The sequence below is a fragment of the Odontesthes bonariensis genome, chromosome 5, assembly GCF_027942865.1.
Source record: "Odontesthes bonariensis isolate fOdoBon6 chromosome 5, fOdoBon6.hap1, whole genome shotgun sequence".
NCBI classification, from domain to species: domain Eukaryota; kingdom Metazoa; phylum Chordata; class Actinopteri; order Atheriniformes; family Atherinopsidae; genus Odontesthes; species Odontesthes bonariensis.
The window spans coordinates 8,197,457-8,221,522 of record NC_134510.1 but is presented as its reverse complement, the minus strand read 5'-3'; the positions used below and the strand labels follow the sequence as shown (position 1 = coordinate 8,221,522).

Here is a 24,066-nt window from a genome sequence, read left to right as displayed (position 1 = left end):
CCCACCTGATGACCCCAATGATATGTTGTTAAGCACTGCTCACTGGTCTATATAGGGCAGGGGGTGCTGCAGGGGGGTCGCGAAATCTTTGGTTGATTAGACGATTTAAAAAAAAAAAAAAAACATTTAATTTTTTTTTTTTTTTTTTTTTTTTTTGCAAACAGTTTTTTCTCACAAATTGTGTGCAAACATGTGCCATCCACAGATGGTTTGAGGATTCATTGTCCCATCTACATGCAAACACTCTGGAGTCTAAATCCCGCCGGCGGGATTTTTTTACACATCTTCAAAAACACATCTGTAACTCTGTGAGTTTTTGTCATTGAAACATATAAGTGACACCATTAAAAACATTCAAACTTCTAGTTTTCAAATATATATATATTAAAATAAATTCTATAGCTGGCCCTTTTTAAAGAGAGTGAACAGAGATCTTTGGATTTTCTGTAGTCTCGGACTGCAGCAGCTTCCTCAGCCACACCTATCGCTATTCACATGTAAAGAACCAGGTGATTGAGTGGCTATTCACAGGTGAGAGCACGCCCCATTCAGCCAGCATGTGGGGGAAGGCAGCAATGTCCTGCCAGTGACAGACAATTATCACATGGAGAGTGACAGGGGGGTGGGGTGGGGGGAATCAGGGGTGTTACACACCCATCTAATTTGTATTCAACTCTGAGACAATGCCTGGAGTCAGAATGACTTTTTTACAGTTTGTGTGAAAACAAAAAACCTTTCTGACTGCACTTTTTACTTTTATGCAGCCAACACTTTTGTTTACAAGGTTCAACCTTCAAAAGTCTTGGCTAGATACATTTATAGTGTGTTTTCTTGCACTGTTTGAAGACCTCTAAAACTTGTTTTTTTGTACAGTTGTGTTTCCCCTCAATTTAAATAAAACTTGTTTGTATTACATTCACTTCACTCTCATATTGTTTTTTGTTAGGCTTTTCAGAATACAACCATATGTGTCACTTTTACATAGATGTTTACAGTTAGTTGAAATACTTGAAAATGTCAAGGTGGTGACAACTGCCTCAAAGTCTCTGTAAAGGCCTTAGACTCCAGGGGGTTAAAGTTAAAATCTGTGGATTATTTGAATAGCTCAGTGTTGTATGCAAGATGTTTGTTTATAAAAGGCAGTGGCACGGCCACCCTGTACCTTGCACATGTTTAAAATAAAAACATGAATATATTAACCTGTGTATTATTTGAATAGCTTAGTATTGAATGTACAATAACAGAGGACCTATGTTTATACACGGCACTAGGCCCCGTTAAATATAAAACACAATTGTATGCCATATAAATAGTAGGGGGTCCCTGCTCCAACTCTCCATCAGTTTGGTGGTCCCTGGCCTGTAAAACGTTGAAGACCCCTGATATAGGGAGTATAGGGAATTACTCACTGAGTGTGGTCTTTTTATTTATTTTTTTCTTTAGCACAAGTTTCTTGTGTTTACCTTGAATAAAACTTCCCCATGAGAGGCTGACCGCGCGGATTCGACTCCTTTTTTCTCCAAAACACCGGCAGGTGCTGGCCATGCATCCGTCCGTCCCTCTTGAATTGAGTTTGAGGGAGGCCCGTTTTTTGTGTCATACGGTACTGTGGAATCTAATCTTCCCCACTTGCTTTGTAGAGGAGGAACTTAGAATGCACATGAGATAACAGACCATCACTTTAACTGAAGAGTCATAGCAAAACATGCTTCCTTGGTTGAAGAGTTGCTAGAGTGCATTAAGCTTGAGAAGGTGTTTACCCTACAAGCCACCTGTTGTCTGAACAGAGGTATAAAGGTACATTCGAACGCTGATTATACAAGAAGCAGAGAATGCATTGGCCGGGAATCGAACCCAGGTCAACTGCTTGGGAAGCAGCTATTCTCTCCACTATACCACCAATGCCCTGACAGACCCTTATTTAGTCATCTATTAACTGTTTAACTGTTTTTCTTGCAGGGCTATGACACACTCACTCTTACTCAGGAATCTTTCTATTTTTCCCTGAAATAAGAGAGAAGTCTTCAGCGTGAAACTTGTGCTTGCTTGGATTCATTCTCCAGATGTGCACAATTGCTTTCATCTAAGGCTAAAATGTTCATAACTTCAGTACAATGCACTATGCCAATTAATTTGCCAGTTTGGAAGAGTTTACCACAGTCTTGCAACCTGTACCATGTGCACAGGTTTTAGGTCCCTGATGGTCTAGTGGCTAGGATTCGGCGCTCTCACAGCCATGGCCGGGGTTCGATTCCCGGTCAGGGAATAAGGGAACCAGATTTTGGCACTGTGTGTAGCGTAAACCTAAGACAGTTCTGCTGTTGATTTCCAATGACATGACTAGAATGTCAATTTAAACTAGCCCTGTCACAAATTCAATAGGACGTTGGTTTGTAAGGAGTAATCCTATGCGCACCACTTGATTTGAAATAACACTTTACAGCCAGCAGATTTGCTACTTCTCTTTAGAGAAGGGCTCGCTTAACTCTTTCCAGTAGCTCTAGAACCGTTGTGGCATTTAATAACTAATGATCAAGTTTTTCTGATACTTTGATGTGTAACACCGTGCTTAATAACAATTTGAGCAGCAAAGAGAAATGCCATTTGTCATTAAATGACATGGGCATCCACGAATGATACGGAAAAAGAGAAATTTCATGGTCTATTGTCGGACAAAATGTTTTTGTCCGCGGACTTGGAGCATTTGGCGATCTGGCAGGTGCTGGCCGTCCATCCGTTGATCCGTCTTGGATTGAGTTTGAGGGAGGCCCGTTTTTTGTGTTGTATGGCACTGTGGAATCTAATCTTCCCCACTTGCTTTGTAGAGGGGGAACTTAGAATGCACATGAGATAACAGACCATCACTTTAACTGAAGAGTCATAGCAAAACATGCTTCCTTGGTTGAAGAGTTGCCAGAGTGCATTAAGCTTGAGACTGTGTTTACCCTACAAGCCACCCATTGTCTGAGCAGAGGTAGAGATAGCAAGGTACATTAGAATGCTGATCATACAAGGAGCAAAGAATGCATTGGCCGGGAATCAAACCCAGGTCAACTGCTTGGCAAGCAGCTATTCTCTCCAATATACCACCAATGCGCTGACAGACCCTTATTAAGTCATCTATCAACTGTTTTTCTTGCAGGGCTATGACACACTCACTCTTACTCAGGAAACTTTCTATTTCTCCCTGAAATAAGAGAGAAGTCTAAAGCGTGAAACTTGTGCTTGCTTGGATTGATTCTCCAGATGTGCACAATTGCTTTCATCCTAGGCTAAAATGTTCATAACTTCAGTACAATGCACTATGCCAATTAATTAGCCAGTTTGGAAGAGTTTACCACAGTGTTGCAACCTGTACCATTTGCACAGCTTTTAGGTCTCTGATGGTCTAGTGGCTAGGATTTGGTGCTTTCATCGCCGTGGCCCTGGTTCGATTCCAGGTCAGGGAATAAGGGAACCAGCTTTTGGCACTGTGTGTAGCGTAAACCAAAGACAGTTCTGCTGTTGATTTCCAATGACATGGCTACAATGTCAATTTAATCTGGCCCTGTCACAAATTCAATAAGACGTTGGTTTGTAAGGAGTCATCCTATGAGCACCACTTGATTTGAAATAACACTTTACAGCCAGCAGATTTGCTACTTCTCTTTAGAGAAGTGCTCGCTTAACTCTTTCCAGTGGCTCTAGGACCGTTGTGGCTTTTAATAACTAAAAGAATGATCAAGTTTTTCTAATACTTTGATGTGTAACACGGTGCTTAATAACAATTTGAGCAGCAAAGAGAAATGCCATTTGTCATCAAATGACATGGGCATCCACGAATGATACGGAAAAAGAGAAATTTCATGGTCTATTGTCGGACAAAATGTTTTTGTCCGCGGACTTGGAGCATTTGGCGATCTGGCAGGTGCTGGCCGTCCATCCGTTGATCCGTCTTGGATTGAGTTTGAGGGAGGCCCGTTTTTTGTGTTGTATGGCACTGTGGAATCTAATCTTCCCCACTTGCTTTGTAGAGGAGGAACTTAGAATGCACATGAGATAAGAGACCATCACTTTAACTGAAGAGTCATAGCAAAACATGCTTCCTTGGTTGAAGAGTTGCTAGAGTGCATAAAGCTTGAGACTGTGTTTACCCTACAAGCCACCCATTGTCTGAAAAGAGGTAGAGATAGCAAGGTACATTAGAAAGCTGATCATACAAGGAGCAAAGAATGCATTGGCCGGGAATCGAACCCGGGTCAACTGCTTGGCAAGCAGCTATTCTCTCCAATATACCACCAATGCCCTGACAGACCCTTATTTAGTCATCTATCAACTGTTTTTCTTGCAGGGCTATGACACACTCACTCTTACTCAGGAATCTTTCTATTTCTCCCTGAAATAAGAGAGAAGTCTAAAGCGTGAAACTTGTGTTTGCTTGGATTCATTCTCCAGGTGCGCACAATTGCTTTCATCCTAGGCTAAAATGTTCATAACTTCAGTACAATGCACTATGCCAATTAATTAGCCAGTTAGGAAGAGTTTACCACAGTGTTGCAACCTGTACCATTTGCACAGCTTTTAGGTCTCTGATGGTCTAGTGGCTAGCATTTGGTGCTTTCATCGCCGTGGCCCTGGTTCGATTCCAGGTCAGGGAATAAGGGAACCAGCTTTTGGCACTGTGTGTAGCGTAAACCAAAGACAGTTCTGCTGTTGATTTCCAATGACATGGCTACAATGTCAATTTAATCTGGCCCTGTCACAAATTCAATAAGACGTTGGTTTGTAAGGAGTCATCCTATGAGCACCACTTGATTTGAAATAACACTTTACAGCCAGCAGATTTGCTACTTCTCTTTAGAGAAGTGCTCGCTTAACTCTTTCCAGTGGCTCTAGGACCGTTGTAGCTTTTTAATAACTAAAAGAATTATCAAGTTTTTCTGATACTTTGATGTGTAACACGATGATTATTAACAATTTGAGCAGCAAAGAGAAATGCCATTTGTCATTAAATGACATGGGCATCCACGAATGATACGGAAAAAGAGAAATTTCATGGTCTATTGTCGGACAAAATGTTTTTGTCCGCGGACTTGGAGCATTTGGCGATCTGGCAGGTGCTGGCCGTCCATCCTTTGATCCGTCTTGGATTGAGTTTGAGGGAGGCCCGTTTTTTGTGTTGTATGGCACTGTGGAATCTAATCTTCCCCACTTGCTTTGTAGAGGAGGAACTTAGAATGCACATGAGATAAGAGACCATCACTTTAACTGAAGAGTCATAGCAAAACATGCTTCCTTGGTTGAAGAGTTGCTAGAGTGCATTAAGCTTGAGACTGTGTTTACCCTACAAGCCACCCATTGTCTGAACAGAGGTAGAAAGATACATTTGAAAGCTGATCATACAAGGAGCAGAGAATGCATTGGCCAGGAATCGAAGCCAGGTCAACTGCTTGGCAAGCAGCTATTCTCTCCACTATACCACCAATGCCCTGACCGAGCCTTTTATTAGACAACAAGGCAAAACACATTACGTTTGATTTGTTAAGTTTGTTAATATAAAGAAAATACTACTTTTTAAAAACAACACCTTTTGAACATTCAACCCTCCATTAAAATGAATCACTTGGTAAACTACCACAGCATTGCTTGTGTAATAATACCTTCTTCAGGCCAGCTGGCTTGTTTCTGACATAAAAAAAAAAGGATTAAACAAGAGAAACATGTTGAACTCAAATGTCTCACATAATGGGTCCCAATCCAAAAAGGATAAACTAGAAAATAAAGTTTTCAGCACTCTCAAATAAGTGCATAGCATTTTAATTCATGCACAGTGGCATACCCATATTACACAACAGTCAGGGACCTGCATCATCGGAACAATATCATAAAAAGATCGTATTTAAGTCATCAAAAAACATATATCACATTCTGTGACTGCAACAACCACATCAGTAACCAATTGATTTTACACACTTGCAGTAAGAAAATGCACTTAACCAAATAAAAACTCATCGTGCAGAACCTCAATAGCAGAATTAAAGTGTCTTTTAGCACTTTTTTTTAATAAACAGCATTCAATTATCACTTTGTAAAAAGCTATTTTGACAGTTTAGAGTGTGCTACCAACATGAACCTTAGACAAGTTTGTTTGTTTCCCTGAGGGAGCACAATGTCTCCCACACATTCTCTGGTAGCCTCATGTACCTTTTTGTGACTGGCTTGGGCTCTGGGACAAGACCAAGCAGATCATCTACTGACACCACAGAACATCATCCTTCATAGGCCAAAAGAAACAGTTCTTGACAATGATGCTGATTGTTTTCACAACCTGCTGCATCTACATCCTGAATTATGCCTGGATACACGTCTTGGTCATATTGAATGGCACACCATTGTCCTATTAGTTGATCTGTGATCTCTGAAACGGGGACAAGTTGATGGCTGTGTGTCCATCCCAGGTAGCTGCAGATCCAGGGGGGATCCTTCCAGGCATTCCTGGAGGCGGCCTGATGGAGGCCAGGCAGACAAAGGTTGAAAAAGGCATACACGCCTGGAGCTGGGTTTAGGCTTTTATTCAACAGTGTGAATGTTTGCTTAATTTCTTTGTTATAAATTGTTTGTCTTGAGTTTGTATTTTCTTTTGCTCCTTTACTTATGTTAATTGTGGTTCGTTATTGAATCGGTTCATCATTACTTTTTTTTTCAGTTTTTGTTTTATTTATTTCTGCATTTCCTAATTCAACCTGGAGAGACTCACATGGAGAGATAGGGAGACAATTGCAAGGTTTATTGTCAATATTTCTTTGGCGCTCGGGCCCCAGCGGAGGACATGCAAGCTGAACCGCTGTGAGCTTGAAAGTCCGGCATAGGGAGATAGATGCTGAATATCTTCCCCCCAAAAACTGAGCCGGGGCCGAGCTGGTGAGGGACTGGCTGGAAGGTGAGGAAGGAGCCTGTGAGAAGGGTTGCCCCCCCAAAAAAGAAGTGAGCCCGCCTGGGCTGCCTGAGGAGAGAGAGAACAGGAGAGTGAGTCCGCCTGGCTGCAGTGGATTAAGCCTGCCTGGGCTGCCTGAGGAGAGAGAGAACAGGAGAGTGAGCCCGCCTGGCTGCAGTGGATTAAGCCCGCCTGGGCTGCCTGAGGAGAGAGAGAAAGGGAGAGTGAGCCCGCCTGGCTTCAGGGGGTGAGCCCGCCTAGGCTGCCTGTGGAGAGAGAGAAAGGGAGAGTGAGCCACCCCGGCTGCCGTGGATTGAGCCCGCCTGGGCTGCCTGCGGAGAGAGAGAAAGGGAGAATGAGCCCCCCTGGGCTGCAGGGGAGTGAGCCCGCCTAGGCTGCCTGTGGAGAGAGAGAGAAAGGGAGAGTGAGCCACCCTGGCTGCCGTGGATTGAGCCCGCCTGGGCTGCCTGCGGAGAGAGAGAGAGAAAAGGAGAATGAGCCCGCCTGGGCTGCAGGGGAGTGAGCCCGCCTGGGCTGCAGGGGAAGTGAGCCCGCCTGGGCTGCAGGGGAAGTGAGCCCGCCTGGGCTGCAGGGGAAGTGAGCCCGCCTGGGCTGCAGGGGAAGTGAGCCCGCCTGGGCTGCAGGGGAGTGAGCCCGCCTGGGCTGCTGGGGAGTGAGCCCGCCTGGGCTGCAGGAAAAGTGAATCCGCCTGGGCTGCAGGAAAAGTGAACCCGCCTGGGCTGCAGGAAAAGTGAACCCGCCTGGGCTGCTGGGGAAGTGAGCCCGCCTGGGCTGCTGGGGAAGTGAGCCCGCCTGGGCTGCAAGGAAAGTGAGAGAAGTGATCGGGAAAAAAAAAAAAAAAGTCGTCGGGCATCAGATCTACTGACGGGTTGAAGACGCCCTGAGATGTGAACTCGCCTACCCTAAGGAGTCCGTAGAAGGCCAAGAGAAAACGCTTGACAGGAGTGCTTTAAGGTACGAAGAAAAGGGGGACGACCTCAGGGTTAAAAGAAGTCTCTTAAGAATAGAAAAAGTGATGGGTTTTCTGCCATCAAGCTGGGGAGGAGAGTGCTTAGCCATGCCCTTCAGGAGGAGCTTAATGGCATAGTTAGAGAACAGACTCGGGCATGGGCCTAGATGATAGAGTTTTGCATGGAAGTTAAAGCCAGCTAGGAGGGATCGAATATAAGGGAGCTTGAAACGTCGCTGGTCAAAGCTATGCAGGAGAGCCTAAATAAAACTATTAAATGTAAAACGGGTTTTTGTCCTTTACAAAAGGGGAAAATTCAAAGCAAAGCTCAGCAACCCTGCAACCACTGACATGGATGCAAAACACGAGTAGCTGAAAGACAAAGTAGAGCCAGCAGATCAGTTGCTACACGAAAGTACCCATTTACTTATTCAAATATTAACAGCTCCGAGTGGCTAAAATCTTTAAAATCAACAATATTTCATTGATCCGGGACAAAAGTAGCTGTGTGAGGTGCGCCCAGACACAATGAGAGACGACTGCTGTCACACTGCCTTCGGAGCGGCTGATTGAGAATACGGTGACGTCGGTGTAAAACAACTAATAACAAAATCTATCTTGCGGCACAATACTCTGCAAACGTCCCGCAGATCAGTGTGGCCTTGTGCAGGAGGCCGAAGCGTCACAACATTCGAGCAGCTGCCAGCAATAAAGATTAAAGCCCTGTCTAACGGGGCAGCAGCAGGGCGTGAGGCAGTGCCAAGGAGCATAGCCGAGGAGAGCAGGGCAGGGCACTGGAGAGCAGGGCACGGGAGAACAGAGCAGAGCCGGGAACAGCAGGGCACGGGAGAGCAGAGCAGAGCAGGGAAGAGATGTGAGCACAGACACTCGCTGTGATTATGTCCAGCTGTAACAGATTATTATTATTTTTTTTTAATATTTTTTGGGGCTTTTTATGCCTTTAATGGATAGGGCAGTTGGAGAGAGACAGGAAGCATGGGGCAGAGAGAGGGGAAAGACATGCAGCAAAGGGCCGTCTGGTGTGGGACTCAAACCGGGGCCAGCTGCAGTGAGGACTGTAGCCTCTGTACATGGGGCGGCTGCTTAACCCACTACGGCACCGACCGCCCCAAACTGTAACAGATTATGCTTCTTATGTTGCTCCAGAACACAGCAGCTTTAATGCTACATTAAAGCAGCCGTCGCTTTACATCGAGCTGTTGCATGTCATGAAACACTAAAACAAATGTGCTACAGCCATAATCCTAACAACGCCAACAGCAGCCCTAGTGACAGCTATTTCATCTCAAGGCTGTACTCACAATCGCAGCTAGCTGTTCAAGGAGCTCCTCTATTACCTTTTTGAATGCAGTGGTGTAGCTTGTGTACATGCAGCCACAGCAGAAGGACTCTTTATGTGGTCTGCAACATATCCGCATACTAAACGTATTGTGTCACAGCACAGCCCTGATTTCCCTTGTGGGAGATGCAATGTGAAGACTGTTTAAGGTAATGAGAACATTTCCTCCAATTGTAAAGTTCTGCCTTCCAGACAGCATGAGAAAATACACCTGCATTTCTCACTTAATACACACACGACTGTTTTCACATCAGATTCAACATCATAGTCAGTTCCATCGTTATCGATATTTCGGTCACTTCCTGGTCTGATTTAGTCAATATCATTACAAGTTAATAATCTATCATAGTTGAGCTGCAACACTTTATAAAACATGGCGTCACCAACATCTTTACATGCTGATCATGTGTTAACAACACCTTACCCAAACAGTTTGGTCAGTTCTTGGCTGGCTTTGGGCTGCGACATCATTTCGTTAGACTAAGAAATAAATGGTCCTGGTTAGCAAGACATCATGGTTTGTGATCATTCAAAGAAGCACCACTGAGGATGCTGGTAACAGAGCTGAACTTTGACTTTAAGTGCTGGATCAAACATCTGTTGATTATTAACTGCTACGCCCAACGTAGGGCTCAAACCCACAACCCTGAGATTACCAGTCTCATGCTCTACCGACTGAGCTAGATGGGTTGTTACCTGTACGATGATCAGCTGGAGGAGCGGAGGGGGCCAGCTTAATGGAATGGAGGGACAGAGGGCGCTACTATGGCCGACGGCCTAGCAGGAGAAGCATGGGATTGCGTGAGCCAACATAACCAGGAGCTCGGTGTCCAGGACGGACCAGTCCAGGCGAACACCCGACTGTGACAGAACAGAGGCGGCTTTTGAGTCCAGCTCGACTCAGCGCTCGGGATAAACAGAGCAATAACGTCCCTGTAGACCCCGAATGCAGCTACAAACTCGCCGATGGAAAGATCCCTGGATAGGCGGGGATCGGCCGAGCGGAACACAGCCGTGAAATCAGAATAGGAAGCGACCTGCCGGTCGAGGGAGACCAAGTTGATATGTTACCCCTGCAGGATCTTTGGAGCGAAGACGAGGCGAGACATGAGCGTGAGTGGGCACATACGGCTGGCCTAGGCGAGAGAAGCAAGCGTGAGACCGGGAAAATATATTAAAACAATGAGAGAGTACCATGTCTTACCCTGCGATGGGCCGGGCGGGCGTCAGCGAGGGAACACGCTCCTTTGGAAGAGCAGAGAAGCCGGCTGGTTCGGCTGAACCAAAGAAGTCGGATCGGAGACTGCTCGACAGCTGCTACGTCGGGCTGGAGGTGGGTGGAGAGAGCGTCTCTTTATGTTTACCGGGCTGTTTACCGGGCTGTTTACCAGGCTGTTTACCGGGCTGCAATTTGGCTTGGCGAACCATGCAGCTGGCTGACGAACAGGTAGAGCCCAGGAAGGAGCGCCTTATATGTGGATCTGGATGGTTGATGAGCGATTGCCAACACCTGGTGAGTCTGCCATGTTGAATTTGCGGCTAGCCTTCATTTGTTGTAATTCTTTCTTTTGCTGGTGGCCGGTGGTGCTGGTGTCTCGGTGGTGACATCCCCCTTTCTGAAAGCAGCTCTACTTTAGATTGTGTGTCTGCCACATGGGTGATTTTGTTTGCTTTTCTTTATTTTGGTGGGCTCCCTTGTTTGCACTAGCTCTTGTCCACTCACTTGGCCCCAGCATTAATTCGATTTTACTTTTGTGTGAGTGTGATTCCTTTTAACCAAGCTTTTATATATTGATAAAAGTTGTATTTTTAAACCTTTAACCTCGTCTCATGCTGCCTGAGTGACTTACCTGTGTGCCTTTAATATGGCAACCTAATTCTCTGGGTGAAATTCCCAGGGCCGTGTTGTTGGTTATCCTTGTTTTCCCTTTAGTTAAGACTAGTTTTATTTAGTTCCTCCTCTCCCTCGCCACACATGCAACAATGTAAGTAACTTTTTGTAAAAACTTTATTGCTCTCTAAAATGCTGAGTGTGATGGTAATGTAATGATGTATGAGGGACAGCGATATTTAACTATAAATAAATTGCAAATTGAACAAATATTAACTATATGAATTTGAAAAATGTCTTTTTAAGTTGTTATGAGGAAATGCAAAGTAAAGTTTTAATGAATTTAGCACTTTTTATTGCTTTATTGCAGAGGGGAAGCGAAAAAGTCTTGGTTGGGGACAAGCCCAAAACAGTGAAATTCCTGCACATTTAAATTTTCAACACACCGAAAAAGTATTAAAATGTCATCATTGAGACAGTTATGTTTTTCATATGTGCCCCGTTCTATCCCGTTATAATATACGCAGATACGCGGCTCTCGGATGATCTAAATAGCGTCCGAACGACTCAGAGTGACACGAAAATGTTATCAATGAGTAAATTAACATATATACAGCTAGAAATAAGGTCCAGGTTTTAAAAAACGGAACTTTCCCTTTAATGGAACTAGTTGGAGTCAGTTCACATGTAAATATGTAGACTTCAGTCTTCTCCCAATATTATTTGACTTATTTATTTAACATTTAAACTGTTACTTAGGGACTTTTTTTTGTCTTCCAATTGTGTGAATAACTTACCCAGGGTCCAGATGGATGTTTTAAGGGGAAAGAGTTATGGTGGTTTATCCCTGGTCACCTTAATCCCAGACATTACTGACACATTTCCAAGATATTGTAGCATCCGACCGGATGTGTAAAGAGCGACGAGGATTTGTCCAACAAACCTTAATTTATTGACATACGTCTCCGTGATAGAACTCAGTTATAGATAATTAGAATTATAATTAATTATAGTAATAAAGTGACTGTTTGACAGGGTCTGTCCCCCCGAGCAGAGGAAGCAGCTCAGGCCTTTGTGCAGTTATTGGCTCGGGAGCTGTCCTCAGCCAAGCCCGCAAAAGAGAGAATGCAGCAGTCAGGGCTGGGTTAATATTAAGATTAATAACTAAACAACTTCTCATAACAAGGGGATTAAGTAGCCAAACATGTTAAATGAGATGTTTCACTGAGATGCTCCGCTGTCGTTGCTGGAAGCCATGTTGAACTGACTGAAATTGCATATGTAGCAGTTTGTTGAAAAAAAAAAAAAAGAAAAGAAAAAACTTCATATTCATTTCACCAAAACACCCCACTTGTATGATTCTTTATTGGGTTGTTCTTCTTCCCTGCCTGTTCATAATGTAGTAGTGTGTATGTGTGACCGTGTGCGTGCGAGAGCATCCATCCTGTAGGGCGGACATGCATGCTGTGGTCATTGCCATTTCTGCTGACCGGAGTGTCTGATGTTGAGCCGCACATCCACACACGGATCTCCCTGTTTCTATTTCTGTTGATAGTAAAACTGTTGAATTGGATTCGAGTCCCTGTTTTTCATTCCCTCCCAACACAACGCAGAGGAAAAATGCACAGCAAAAGGCATGCCGGCTACGTCATGTAGCGCAGTTTGAATGGCTTAATGGGATTGGTTTATGAGTAAATGGTCTCCCACGTTGGGTGCGTTCTTATGATTGGCTGAAACAAGGAAGATATGTGATTGGTTGCAGTTCATTCCGTGTTTAAAAAAAAAAGACATTTGTGGGTTGACACAAGTCAGGGGAGTCTCAAAATACACACACAAATGGAGCGAATTCCATAGACCAGAAGCAGTTTGTAAATCAAGTTATATTTGTGTGTGCATCAGAAATATATTTGTGAATCTTGTCCTGCGCATTTGTGAATATTGAAACTGATTTAGCTCCATAGTTCCTGGCTAAATACCTGCTTGGAGCTTGGTGTCTTCAGAAGATAATTTCTTCCTCATCTTTGGCTACATTCACACTTCAGGTCTGAATGCTCAATTCAGATTTTTTTGCTGAGATACAATTTTTTTGTGTGGTTCTTCACATTATAATTTAAATGCAACCGCCATCAGACTCCAGTGTGAACAGTCTACAGTGACCTAGATGCGCAGAAGAAAACAAGATATCAACATAGCACGCCACGTTTTACACGAGTAAATATGAATGCTACATGTAAGCATGTGAGTATTAATCCTGTAATTATTGTGTAATCGGAGGAAAATTATGACAAAATAATAAAGTGAAGAAGGAGGTTGAGAAAAAAGAGAGCACAAATTTTATTGATATGTGATGGCATCTACCATGCTTGTTTCGTCCATTGTTTACATTTGATCTTGCCGCTTCCTCCAGCACATAATTGTGACATCCGTCTACCTCCAATCACGTGAAAGTCAGATGAAATGCGGCGTATCTGTTTGGACTGAGGTTGCTTTGAAACACATCAGATATGTATCCGTTTTAGGACCACATATGAAAGTGGCCTGGGTCTGATTTGAAAAAAAAATTGATTTGTGATATTTAGACTGCCATAAAAAAAAAACGGATATGGCTCACAAATGGGCAAAAAAGTCAGATTTGGGCTACTTTTAGTGCTGATGTAGCCTTAGTCTCCTGATTCAACATTTACCACAAGAGAAATTATTGTCCCATGACAACAAGAGTCTCCTCAGATGAACATTTGTTATGAAGCATTAAAAACAAATGTGTTTGGAGGACTAACCTAATGTACTGAGAGAAGTTATTTGTCTCTGTGTCTTTCCAGAAACGGAGTTAACCAAGTATAGGTGTATCAGAGTTCTCAGAAAGAATGGAAAAAAAAGTAGGGAGCAAAAGCAGGGTTGCATTCAAAACTTAAATAATTTATTTTTCACTGGAGCACCACGGCAATATCGCATTACAACACAGCATAGTGGGTCTCAAAGATATTACTGAACAAAAAATAGAAACATAGAAAAGTTGACAAACTGGTCTCGCTCCTGTTTTTTTCTTGCTATTCAGAAAGTACGCTTTCTTAAAGGGGCTGAGATAAGGCTGCTTACATGATGGAAGGGATTAACTAGGAAAACTGTATTTTTCCAAAAAAAATATTTGTAGAATAGAAAGCAAAATAACTTTTAAAAAACTATCAAAACAAGGTGGTCACTAGGTGGTCACTAATTGTTGATTCACTAACACCTTTTATAGAAATTTAAATACACTAATGGGTTACTGTACTTCCTCAGACAAAATCAAAATAATATCCTAATGTGACCCTAGCCCTTCCAACGACTGTGAACTGACTCTGTGGATAGACAGAGAGCCTCAGAAAACACAGTGTAATTAATTCTCAAGGCTATGAAAGAGTTTTGCAATGTGTGGACAGCTCATTCATCTTTATTTCCACAAATGGATGATGAATAAAATAAACATTTAACATAATGCAGCGATTTGAAAATGATTTAAACTCTATCATAAACAAATATTGAGATAATAATGTTATTAAAAATGTTCCTGAAAATAAAAGCTCAATTATAACTTGGAGCTGTCCAGGAAATTTATTTTTAAAAATGGTTGTACATCTCAACATCTCACATACCAGAAAAATGCTTGGGTTGATGGCTGAATAAGTTAAATAATAATGTTTATCAATAGTAGTTTCTCAACATAAAATATTGTGGATTTCAGAGGTTTAATCATAATATCATCAAAAGTCTCAAATTATCCAGATAAATCTTTATATGCAAGGATCAAGGCTCAAATCCAGTCCTGCCAATCCTTCAGGCACACCCATATTTAACAAAAAATGGTAAACGTAAAGAACCTAGTGAATGCAGATGCAAAACAATTTTCCCCTTTGATTTTGCCTCCTTATGGTGAATCATGGAAACAGCTGGAGATAAAACCAAGATAATGAGTTCATCTTAAACAAACTTCAGGTGCTTTTAGTCCATTTGTGGTTCCTTAGCACTCAATCCCTCATTCTTTCCTTCTTAGTTGTCCTGTAGCAACACTACTGCATCCATCATACAGCTTCACATGCAGGTGCAAACAGAAATATCTGCTTTTCAAGTTGCCCATAAATGGAGAGATCTCAGACCCTTTCTTAAATTATTTATCTAATGGCCATGTTGCTACAGTGTCAATAGACTTAATACAATCAAATAAGCCAGCTGAATTCTAATTCATACAAACAATTTCAAAACAGTCAGATGTTTTACAAATGTTTCTATAGACCATCAGCATTATCATGTCATAGACTGGTCTATTCCTATTTAATATTTCTTACATTAAATGGGAAAGTTTTGCCAAGATCCAATTATGGAACAATTTTTTACTTTTTTTTTTTTTTTTTTTTAAATAATACATTCAGAAAAAGCAGGAAAACCCTCTGTAATAGCTAAAGATTCAAACTGTACCACTCTCTAAGTTATGTGGGGATTTTTTTTACATTGGGGGAATCTACTTTTTTTTTGGTTACACAAGTCATTTAGACCAATAGAGTCAAATATCTATATTGGCTATTCTCCAGGATCAGAAGGCATTATGTGCATAAAAAGCTGTATACAGACAATGACTAGACAAAAGCACATAGCACTTAGAAGGGAAATTATTAAAATAACAAATAACAGTCTTGTTTTTGTGTTGTATTCTCACTGCTCTTCATGTTATCACAACCCTGTAGTTGTAGTAGTGGGTTTTATTGTCAAGTTTCTGGAGTTATGACAGGTCTTGTATGTTGAGTATGCATTGATCTAATTCTGAGCTGTTTTATGATTGGTATGATCCAACTTACCACTTCAGACTGTACCTGATTGTGGAGAAAATGCTGAGTATAATAATGCACAAGTGTTTGTGCTGCCTTGTAAGGGTTTCTAGCTGCACTTGCAAGACTTGACCTTCATATTTGAGAGCTGCTCAATTTTCGGGGTCTTGCCAATGTAATAGAGGATAGTGAGGGGCTCCATGTCCTGGGAGACACAGCAGGGGGATGCTGATGCTTCGGGGTTGATGGCATTGTAGAGGCCTAACACCTAGAACATAGAGTCATACATCGAAGAAATGAGTTACAGCGTTAAAAAACAGCATTCAAGTTCACCTCTTCATCTTTGGCACTTTGTTATACAGTACCTTGGAATGCTGGGTATCTGAACTCCACAGATATGGACAGGCACCAGCACAGAAGTTGGCTTCATAACCTTTTGGCTCATGGATCCACTTCCAGCCCAAATCCTTCTTAAAATCAATGTAGAGTGATCGTAAGCAGCAGTTGTCCTCAACATTCCTACAAAGGGACGTAGATAAATGATTAGGCTTAGTGCAATAAAAAACAATTTTCTGCTAAAGTCTGATTTGTGTGTTGATTTTATTATACAACACTGATGCTGGACTGAGCATGTTTTTTGTTTTTACTTTGGTATAAAAGCGAGCAGTTTTAAAGTCATTACAAAGTGGCAAAAGTCCGGGCCCAGATGGCTTTCCAGCCGAGTTTTATAAAACATTTTGGAAACAGCTGGCCCCACACCTATTAGAGATGTTTACTGAGTCTTATAAGTCAGGTACACTTCCCCACACCCTAAACCAGGCTTGCATTTATCTGCTTTTGAAGAAAGGTAAAGACCCACTTTCATGCGGTTCATATCGACCCATTAGTCTGTTGAATGCTGATTTCAAATTATTGTCCAAGTTGCTAGCCAGACGCTTAGAGGTTGCCCTACCTTCAATTATATCTTTGGATCAAACTGGGTTTATTCATAATAGACACTCCTTTTTTAATCTTAGAAGGGTGTTTAATGTGGTTCTTAATCCTCCTCCAATTGCTCTCCCAGAAGCTCTGGTAGCTCTGGATGCCAAGAAGGCATTTGACAGGGTAGAGTGGGATTATCTTTTTTTATTTTGGGGAAATTTGGTTTTGGGAAAAACTTTGTTTCATGGGTTAGGCTATTATATGCTTCTCCTCAGGCCATGGTCAGGACAAATGCCACAAATTCAGAATACTTTTGCCTACATCGCTCTACAAGACAGGGTTGCCCTTTAAGTCCGCTCTTATTTGCTATTGTGATGGAGCCCTTGTCAATTGCTCTGCGGTCCCATCCTAATATATGCGGTATAACCAGAAATGGTGTTGAACTGAAGGTGGCGCTGTATGGGGACGATCTCCTTTTGCTTTTGTCTTATCTGTCACGTTCTGTTCCTGCTACCCTCTCAGTCCTAGAAGAATTTGGTAGATTCTCTGGATATAAACTTAATCTTAACAAAAGTGAAATGCTTACTATCAATGGAGAGGTAAATGAAAACTCACTTGAACTCCAAAATTTACCATTTAAGGTTGTGAACTCTGGCTTTGTTTATCTTGGAGTAAATGTCGCCAAAACGCTGGTTGATCTTTATAGGAAAAATTTTCTCTCTCTGCTCACAAAAACTGAACAAGATTTAGAGCGATGGTCCCTACTAAATCTTTCTATAGCTGCCAGAATCAATGCAATTAAAATGAACATTTTCCCGCGCTTTTTATATTTATTTCAATGCATTCCGATCTTCCTTCCTCTTTCATTTTTTCATAAAGTAGACAGTCTTATTCTAGATTTTATCTGGAACAAGAAAACTCCTAGGTTGCGTCTACAAGTTTTGCAGAGACCCAAAGTTCTGGGAGGAATGGTGCTACCAAACTTCCTTTACTATTATTGGGCAACAAATATTAGAAATTTGAATTATTGGGTTAATTATGGAGATATTGAGGTCCCTCCGTCATGGTTGATTTCAGAAGCAAACTCTGTCCATCCGGTATCATTGAAAGCCTTACTGTACTCACCCTTGTCTTTGTCTATTTCTGGTTACACTACCAATGTGATGGTGGCCTCCAGTATTAAAATTTGGACTCAATTTAGACGTCATTTCGGCCTGCAAACACTTTCTATTGGGGCTCCACTTGCAGCAAATCCTATTTTTCCCCCATCGTTATTGGACAATACTTTCTCTATATGGGCTAGGCTTGGCATAAAAACTCTTGGAGACCTGTATGTTGATTCTATTTTTGCTTCTTTTCAACAATTGGTAAATAATTTTTTGCTTCCTAAAGGACATTTTTTTAGATACCTTCAAGTTTGAAACTTTGTCCGTAGCTCATTCCCAGAATTCCCTGCCCTTCCTAAGTCTTCAGATTCTGAAATATTTCTGAAGCCTCTCTCTTCATTAAAGGGGGAAATCTCTTCTATTTATTTAAATATTTATATTTATACTCTGATTGGTATGGTAGTCTCATTTGAGAAGTCCTGGAAACCCTTCTTGTCGTATGTCAATAGTACAAGTTGTCAGATCACTGTGAACTGAGTACTGCAATGCTGAGCTAGTGTGTGTGTTTTTTTTTCTTGTTTTTGTCTTTTTTTCTTTCTTTTTTTTTAAATTATCATTTATTTATTACTATTTTTCTTTATTTGTAATTGATTTATATATTTTGTATTATTATCTGCCAATTCAGATATTTGTCATTTTATATTGATTTTACTTACTTTTCCATCTGTTTGTACATGTACATATACCGGTGTATAAATATTTTGTTTTACTGATATTACTACATTTATTCTTTCCTTTGCTTTCTATCTAAACATATCTATCTGCTGGGGCTAGGTGCCAGAGAAGGATAGGGGTGGGGGGCGGATATATCTGTTTTGTGATACATTGAATCTATATCTGCAAATAAAAAAAAAAATACATTGTAATTGTTATTGTATGGAACTCTATTGTTTATTATGTAAAACTCAATAAACAGATTGTTTTTAAAAAAAAAAGCGAGCAGTTTTTCATTATATTAAGTGTATATTTCCATTTCTGTTTAGGATTAATTGATCAATTTACAATTATTTATTAAGTTATTTTATTTCCATTCTGCTTGTTGACAATGAGAGGAAAAGAATAAAACTTCTTCATAGGCTCTGTTTCCTGTTGATTGCAATTGGCTCCTTTGATTTTAAGTGAAGAATAACCAAAAAGAAGCGACTGACTATTAACTAACATAAAAAGCATACCGTAATTTTCGGACTATAAGACGCACCTGACTATAAGCCGCAGAAGCTAAATTGAATGATGTGTACATATAAAAGCCGCACTGGACTATAAGCCGCCGGTTTTTTAATGTTTAATTTCCATATGTAAGGGTTCATGCACAGAGGGGATTGTCGGGAAAGAGGCGTCTGTTTGAGGAAGCTCCCATTTATTAACATTCAACAAACAAGTTGCATATTTGCATAACGTTTTCAAGTGTTACCATTTAGTGCAATAGCAGCTACAGAACATGTACTATGCTGTGTAAACTGTACTGTATCACATAGCGTTTCAGACACACAAACTTTTCAACTTTCAAACTTAAATGGCGCGCTCCCAGCGCACGTACCGGCAGTGATCTACAGCAGTGGTGAAAAAGATTGAAAACCGCTGATCTACATTATAGCCTACAGTAGTACCATAACAAAAAAAAAAAAAAAAAAAAGCTTACAGCGCTTGACGAGGCAATATAAATGGCTAAATTAAATTTTTATTTAAAAGTGCAAAATAAAGTGCCTGTCACACGACAGTAAGCCTAAAGTTGCAGTAACACGGTGTCAGGACTGGGTGGTGGGTAGGACACGGATGCGGACTCAGAGATGTGAAAAGCAAACTTGGTTTTATTCACAAGAAACAAACGTTAAACAAAAGGCGCAGGTGATTTTTAAAATCACCATTGGCGGAAGCTTTAATCCAGATGTTGTGCAGCCAAGAACACAAGTGAAATTCGTTCTCTCGTGGCCAGTGGTTCTCAACGTGATGGACGATTCACCTTTCCTGTTAACAGTCCTAGCGAGAGGCAGGTCAAACGTCAAAGGCACTTCATCCATATTTATGATCTGGTCCGGTCCGATGGAATATTCCTCTATCTTTCTTTGTGTGAATTCGCCGACGTTTGTTATTTTTTTTCCTGGTAGTCGGGAGGGACTTGCTGACACACAGTCGTCCGCGCCCTGATGGACAGTCCCTTTCGCCTCGTAAATCTGAAACACCAGGATGGTCCACCTCTAAAATTTTCAATTTTCATTTCGGTGGTGACTGTTTTGGCCTTCAGTCGGATCTGCACGGTGGAAACACCTCGGCCGTCTGTTCTCTGTGTGTTCACCCAATCTTCAAGAAAGTCTTCAAGGGCCATCTGCTTTTGTTACCTCTGAAAGCTTTTTTTGACTTTTTGCATTGAGACAGTTCTTCCCACTGGCGTCTCCAACGTCTCACCATTGACTCATTGATGCCAAGGGTATGTGCAGCAGCTCTATTTCCTTTGTTTACTGCCAGATTGACTGCCTTTAACTTAAAAGCTGCATCACATGCATTTCTACGTTTGTTTTCCATAATGAGGGTGTCTCACAAACTGTCTCGCTCTCGTAATGTCCGTCTGTCTCGGTGTCGTTCTGTCTCTCGTACCACTCGCGGTTCCACTTTTACTTTTGCGCGCTGTTTTCCGGCCTCCGGAGGACTTCTGCCTTCCGCCTTCCGGTGGACTGTAACCTGTAAAATCCATAGATTTAAGAATTCCCCTTGTGGCCGTTAGCTGTAAAAATCCATAGATTAGCCGCACGGTTATATAAGCCTCAGGGTTGAAAAATGGGGAAAAAGGCGCGGCTTATAGTCCGAAAATTACTGTACAATAGTTTTGATCTTAATGCTGATAAAATGTTGGCTGGGAACAATAACACAGCTACCTTGACACATGTTGAGTTAAAAGTAGTTGGTTATCTGGTTAGTTGGTGCTAAGTTTTTAGCACAAACATGATAGCAAACATAAAAGCACTGTAGCACTTATCATATATGGGTTCTGACTCTGGAAATAAACAGAAAAAAAATGATGTCCTCATTCATCAGATGAACGAGTTCCTCAAATAGCAATCTTGTAAGGCTGAGCCCAACTACCCTCCAAAGGAAATCTATTTCAGCTGCTTGTATCCACGACCTCTTTCTTTTGATCACTACCCATATCTAATGACCATAGGTGAGGATATGAAGAAAGAGGACTGGTAAATTGAAAGCTTCACTTTACAGCTCAGTTCCCTCTTTATCACAACGGACCAGAGCAGCACCCTCATTACTGCTAATGAAGCACCAATCCGTCTGTCCATCTCTCGCTCCAACTTGCCATAATTTGTGAATAAGAGTCCAATATACTTAAAGTCCTCCACCTGAGGCATGAACTCATCCCCTACCCAGAGAGAGTGTTCCATCTTTTTCTGGTTGAGAACCATGGCCTCGGATTTGGAAGACTGATATTCATCTTAGCTGCTTCACACACACACACAAAATACTCCAGTGTGTGCCGAAGGTCTTAGCTTGAAGAAATCAACAGAATCACATAATCCACAAAAAGCAGAGATGCGACCTTGACATTTCCAAACGAGATGTCCTCCTCTCCACGACTATGCCTCCAGACCCTGTCCCTGAAAATCACAAACAGTGATCTGTGACACTCCTGAATCTAAGGTTCCACAATTGGTCGGAGCCAACGTCCTGAAGTAAACTTTTCCAGGGAGGCTGAGTAGTGTGATCCCACCTTTCTTAAAAATTGGAACCACCGCCTAAGTCTGTCACTCTACAAGTGTTGTCCCAGACCTCCATGCGACATTAAAGAGGCGTGTTTGCCAAGAGAGCCCTACCAAGTCCAGAGCCTTTAGCATCTCAGGGAAGATCTCATCCACCCCTGGGGCTTTACCATCAGGAAGCTTTTTAACTACCATTATGACTTCCACCAAGGTGATGGACGAGTCCTCAAACTCTACCCGCACAATAAAGGACATGCTAGCTGGCTTGAGGAGATCCTCAAAGCGCTACTTCAACCACCCGACAATACACTTCTATCGGTATGTTAAAAGTCTGCCAGCTTAGCATGGCTATCAGCTCTTTCCCTCTATCGCCAGCATGGACTTTTTCTGTTTTTCTGTAATGCTACAAGTATCTTTTTGTAGTTTTGGAGGTGAGGTTGTTTGAATTGGAAGCTCAACTTCTCACTTGAAAACCACCTGATAGCTAGCCAGGCCCCTCTAGCCAGTGTCGAGCCACCAAGCGGAGCTAATCCCGTTAGTTGTCCTCCAGCAGATCCCACACAGCTAGGACCTGGGCGATGGGCTGGACGATGGTCAGGAAGAGGTGCCATAGCCCAAAAGTCAAGCCTGTGGTTCACCGCCAACCTGTCCACATTTATAATAAATTTTCCCCACTCAAAGACAATCCCACTGATGTAAAAACCCTGGTAATTGGTAGCTCTATAGTCAGAAATCTGGCATTAGAGATACCAGCAACCACAGTCAAATGCATTCAAGACGCCAGAGCGGGCGACGTAGAATCATATTTAAAGCTGCTGGCTAAGAATATGAACAGATGCGGCTTCCCATCTGCTGCCATCCACCCAAAACCCCATAATAACTGTGACTGCTCTTAGACCACCCAAATAAATAAATCAATAAAAACGAGAGAAGCAAATCCTGAAAATCTAAAAAAATTAAGACAAAAAATTAACTGAACAAAAACATGAAATGTGGTTACCTGAATACTAGAGCTCTCATTTCATTACCTCTACACAACATGTACACAAACTCACTCTTAATCATACCCTTGTTATTTCGCTGACTTATGGCATTGAGAGTGAACAGTTGACAGTATTTCCTCATAACCCTGTCTTATCTGACCATTTTTTGATAACCTTTGAGTTAACATTACTCAATTACACAGCATCTGAGAAGATATTTATTTGTACCAGATATCTATCAGATAATGCTGTAACCAAATTTAAAGAATCAATTCCATTATCCTTTTTTTCACTGCCATGTGCAAATACAACAGATGGCAGCTATCTAAACTTCACTCCCACGCAACTTGATTGTCTTTTTACCAACGCTACAGCTTCAATTTGTATAACATTGAACAATGTTGCTCTTCTGAAAAAGAAGACAATCAGTGAGAAGAGGCTGGCCCCTTGGTATAATTCACAGCTGCGTGCTTTAAAACAGACCACAAGAAAGTTGGAAAGAAAATAACTCTCAGTTGTGATTGTCATATAAGGACTCTTATATAGGAATGGACTGCCTTTAATGTTTACGACAGCAGTGACCTGAGACAGTCGTAGTAAAAGATAAATGTGACTGTAAATGTAACATTGTGACTTTGGAACACACAGAGAGGAGCACATCAGAGACCGTATAGTTGTGTATATAAATGACAGAGAGCTGTCTCGTAAACTGCAGTTAGAGGCACATCTTATGTTACCACAAACTATCCAGGCTGTGCGCCAGTCCGAGGAGGTGACTATGCAAGTGCACCAGCAGGAGGGCAGCGTGCACGGCGGTGCAGGAAATTGCACTCACTAAATCCTCATACAGAGGAAAACAGCAGTGGAAACATAAAAAGAAGGAAAGTGGGGAACAAACAGAATCAAAATGTGGAAGATGTGGAAAAATAAAGCACAAAGATCAGGATAAATGCCCAGCCATGAAATCTACGTGCAACAAATGCAAAAAGGTGGGTCATTGGGAAAGAATGTGCCACAGTTAGTCAATAAGAGAGGTGACAGAGGCAGAGACTGTTACACAGACACCATACTTCCTAGCAGCAGTCACAGATTCTAACAGAGATAGTGATCAGTGGACTGTACAGGTTGTCATTGGCGCAACACCAGTTAAGTTCAAAATTGAAACCGGGGCAGACCTAAACATCATGGAGGAAGAGACATTCAACATGTCAATCCCTGAGCAAGAACTGGTGCAGTCAGACATTCCACCAATGAACAGCTCCGGTGGTCGGCTAAATTGAATAGGGAAGTTTCAGGCCAGGGCAAAATACAAAGAGAAGCTCTTACTCATTCCCAGTGTATGTCATACATAGCCAGACCGCAAACAATCTGTTGGGCAGAGACACAGCATGTAAAATGTGGCTAGTTAAGCCCATTGAGGAA

At 41.9% G+C, this 24,066-nt stretch overlaps 1 protein-coding gene and 3 non-coding genes across 4 annotated transcripts in view; 1 reads left to right on the top strand and 3 right to left on the bottom strand.

Moving 5' to 3' along the window:
- Positions 1–1,833: 1,833 nt before the first annotated feature.
- trnag-ccc (transfer RNA glycine (anticodon CCC)) lies at positions 1,834–1,905 on the bottom strand. Its single transcript has one exon. It is a non-coding gene; the product is annotated as a tRNA-Gly (tRNA).
- A 1,472-nt stretch (positions 1,906–3,377) lies between these two features.
- trnae-uuc (transfer RNA glutamic acid (anticodon UUC)) lies at positions 3,378–3,449 on the top strand. Its single transcript has one exon. It is a non-coding gene; the product is annotated as a tRNA-Glu (tRNA).
- Positions 3,450–9,860: 6,411 nt separating this feature from the next.
- trnat-ggu (transfer RNA threonine (anticodon GGU)) lies at positions 9,861–9,933 on the bottom strand. Its single transcript has one exon. It is a non-coding gene; the product is annotated as a tRNA-Thr (tRNA).
- Positions 9,934–13,969: 4,036 nt separating this feature from the next.
- tgfb2 (transforming growth factor, beta 2) overlaps positions 13,970–24,066 on the bottom strand; it is a 123,970-nt gene continuing 113,873 nt past the window's right edge. Inside the window, exons 6-7 of the mRNA XM_075464758.1 lie at positions 16,239–16,392; positions 13,970–16,141 (exon numbers count right to left, since the gene is read on the bottom strand). Of these exons, the coding sequence (XP_075320873.1) occupies positions 15,983–16,141; positions 16,239–16,392 (313 nt within the window). The 3' untranslated portion in view covers positions 13,970–15,982. The remainder of the gene's footprint in view (positions 16,142–16,238; positions 16,393–24,066) is intronic.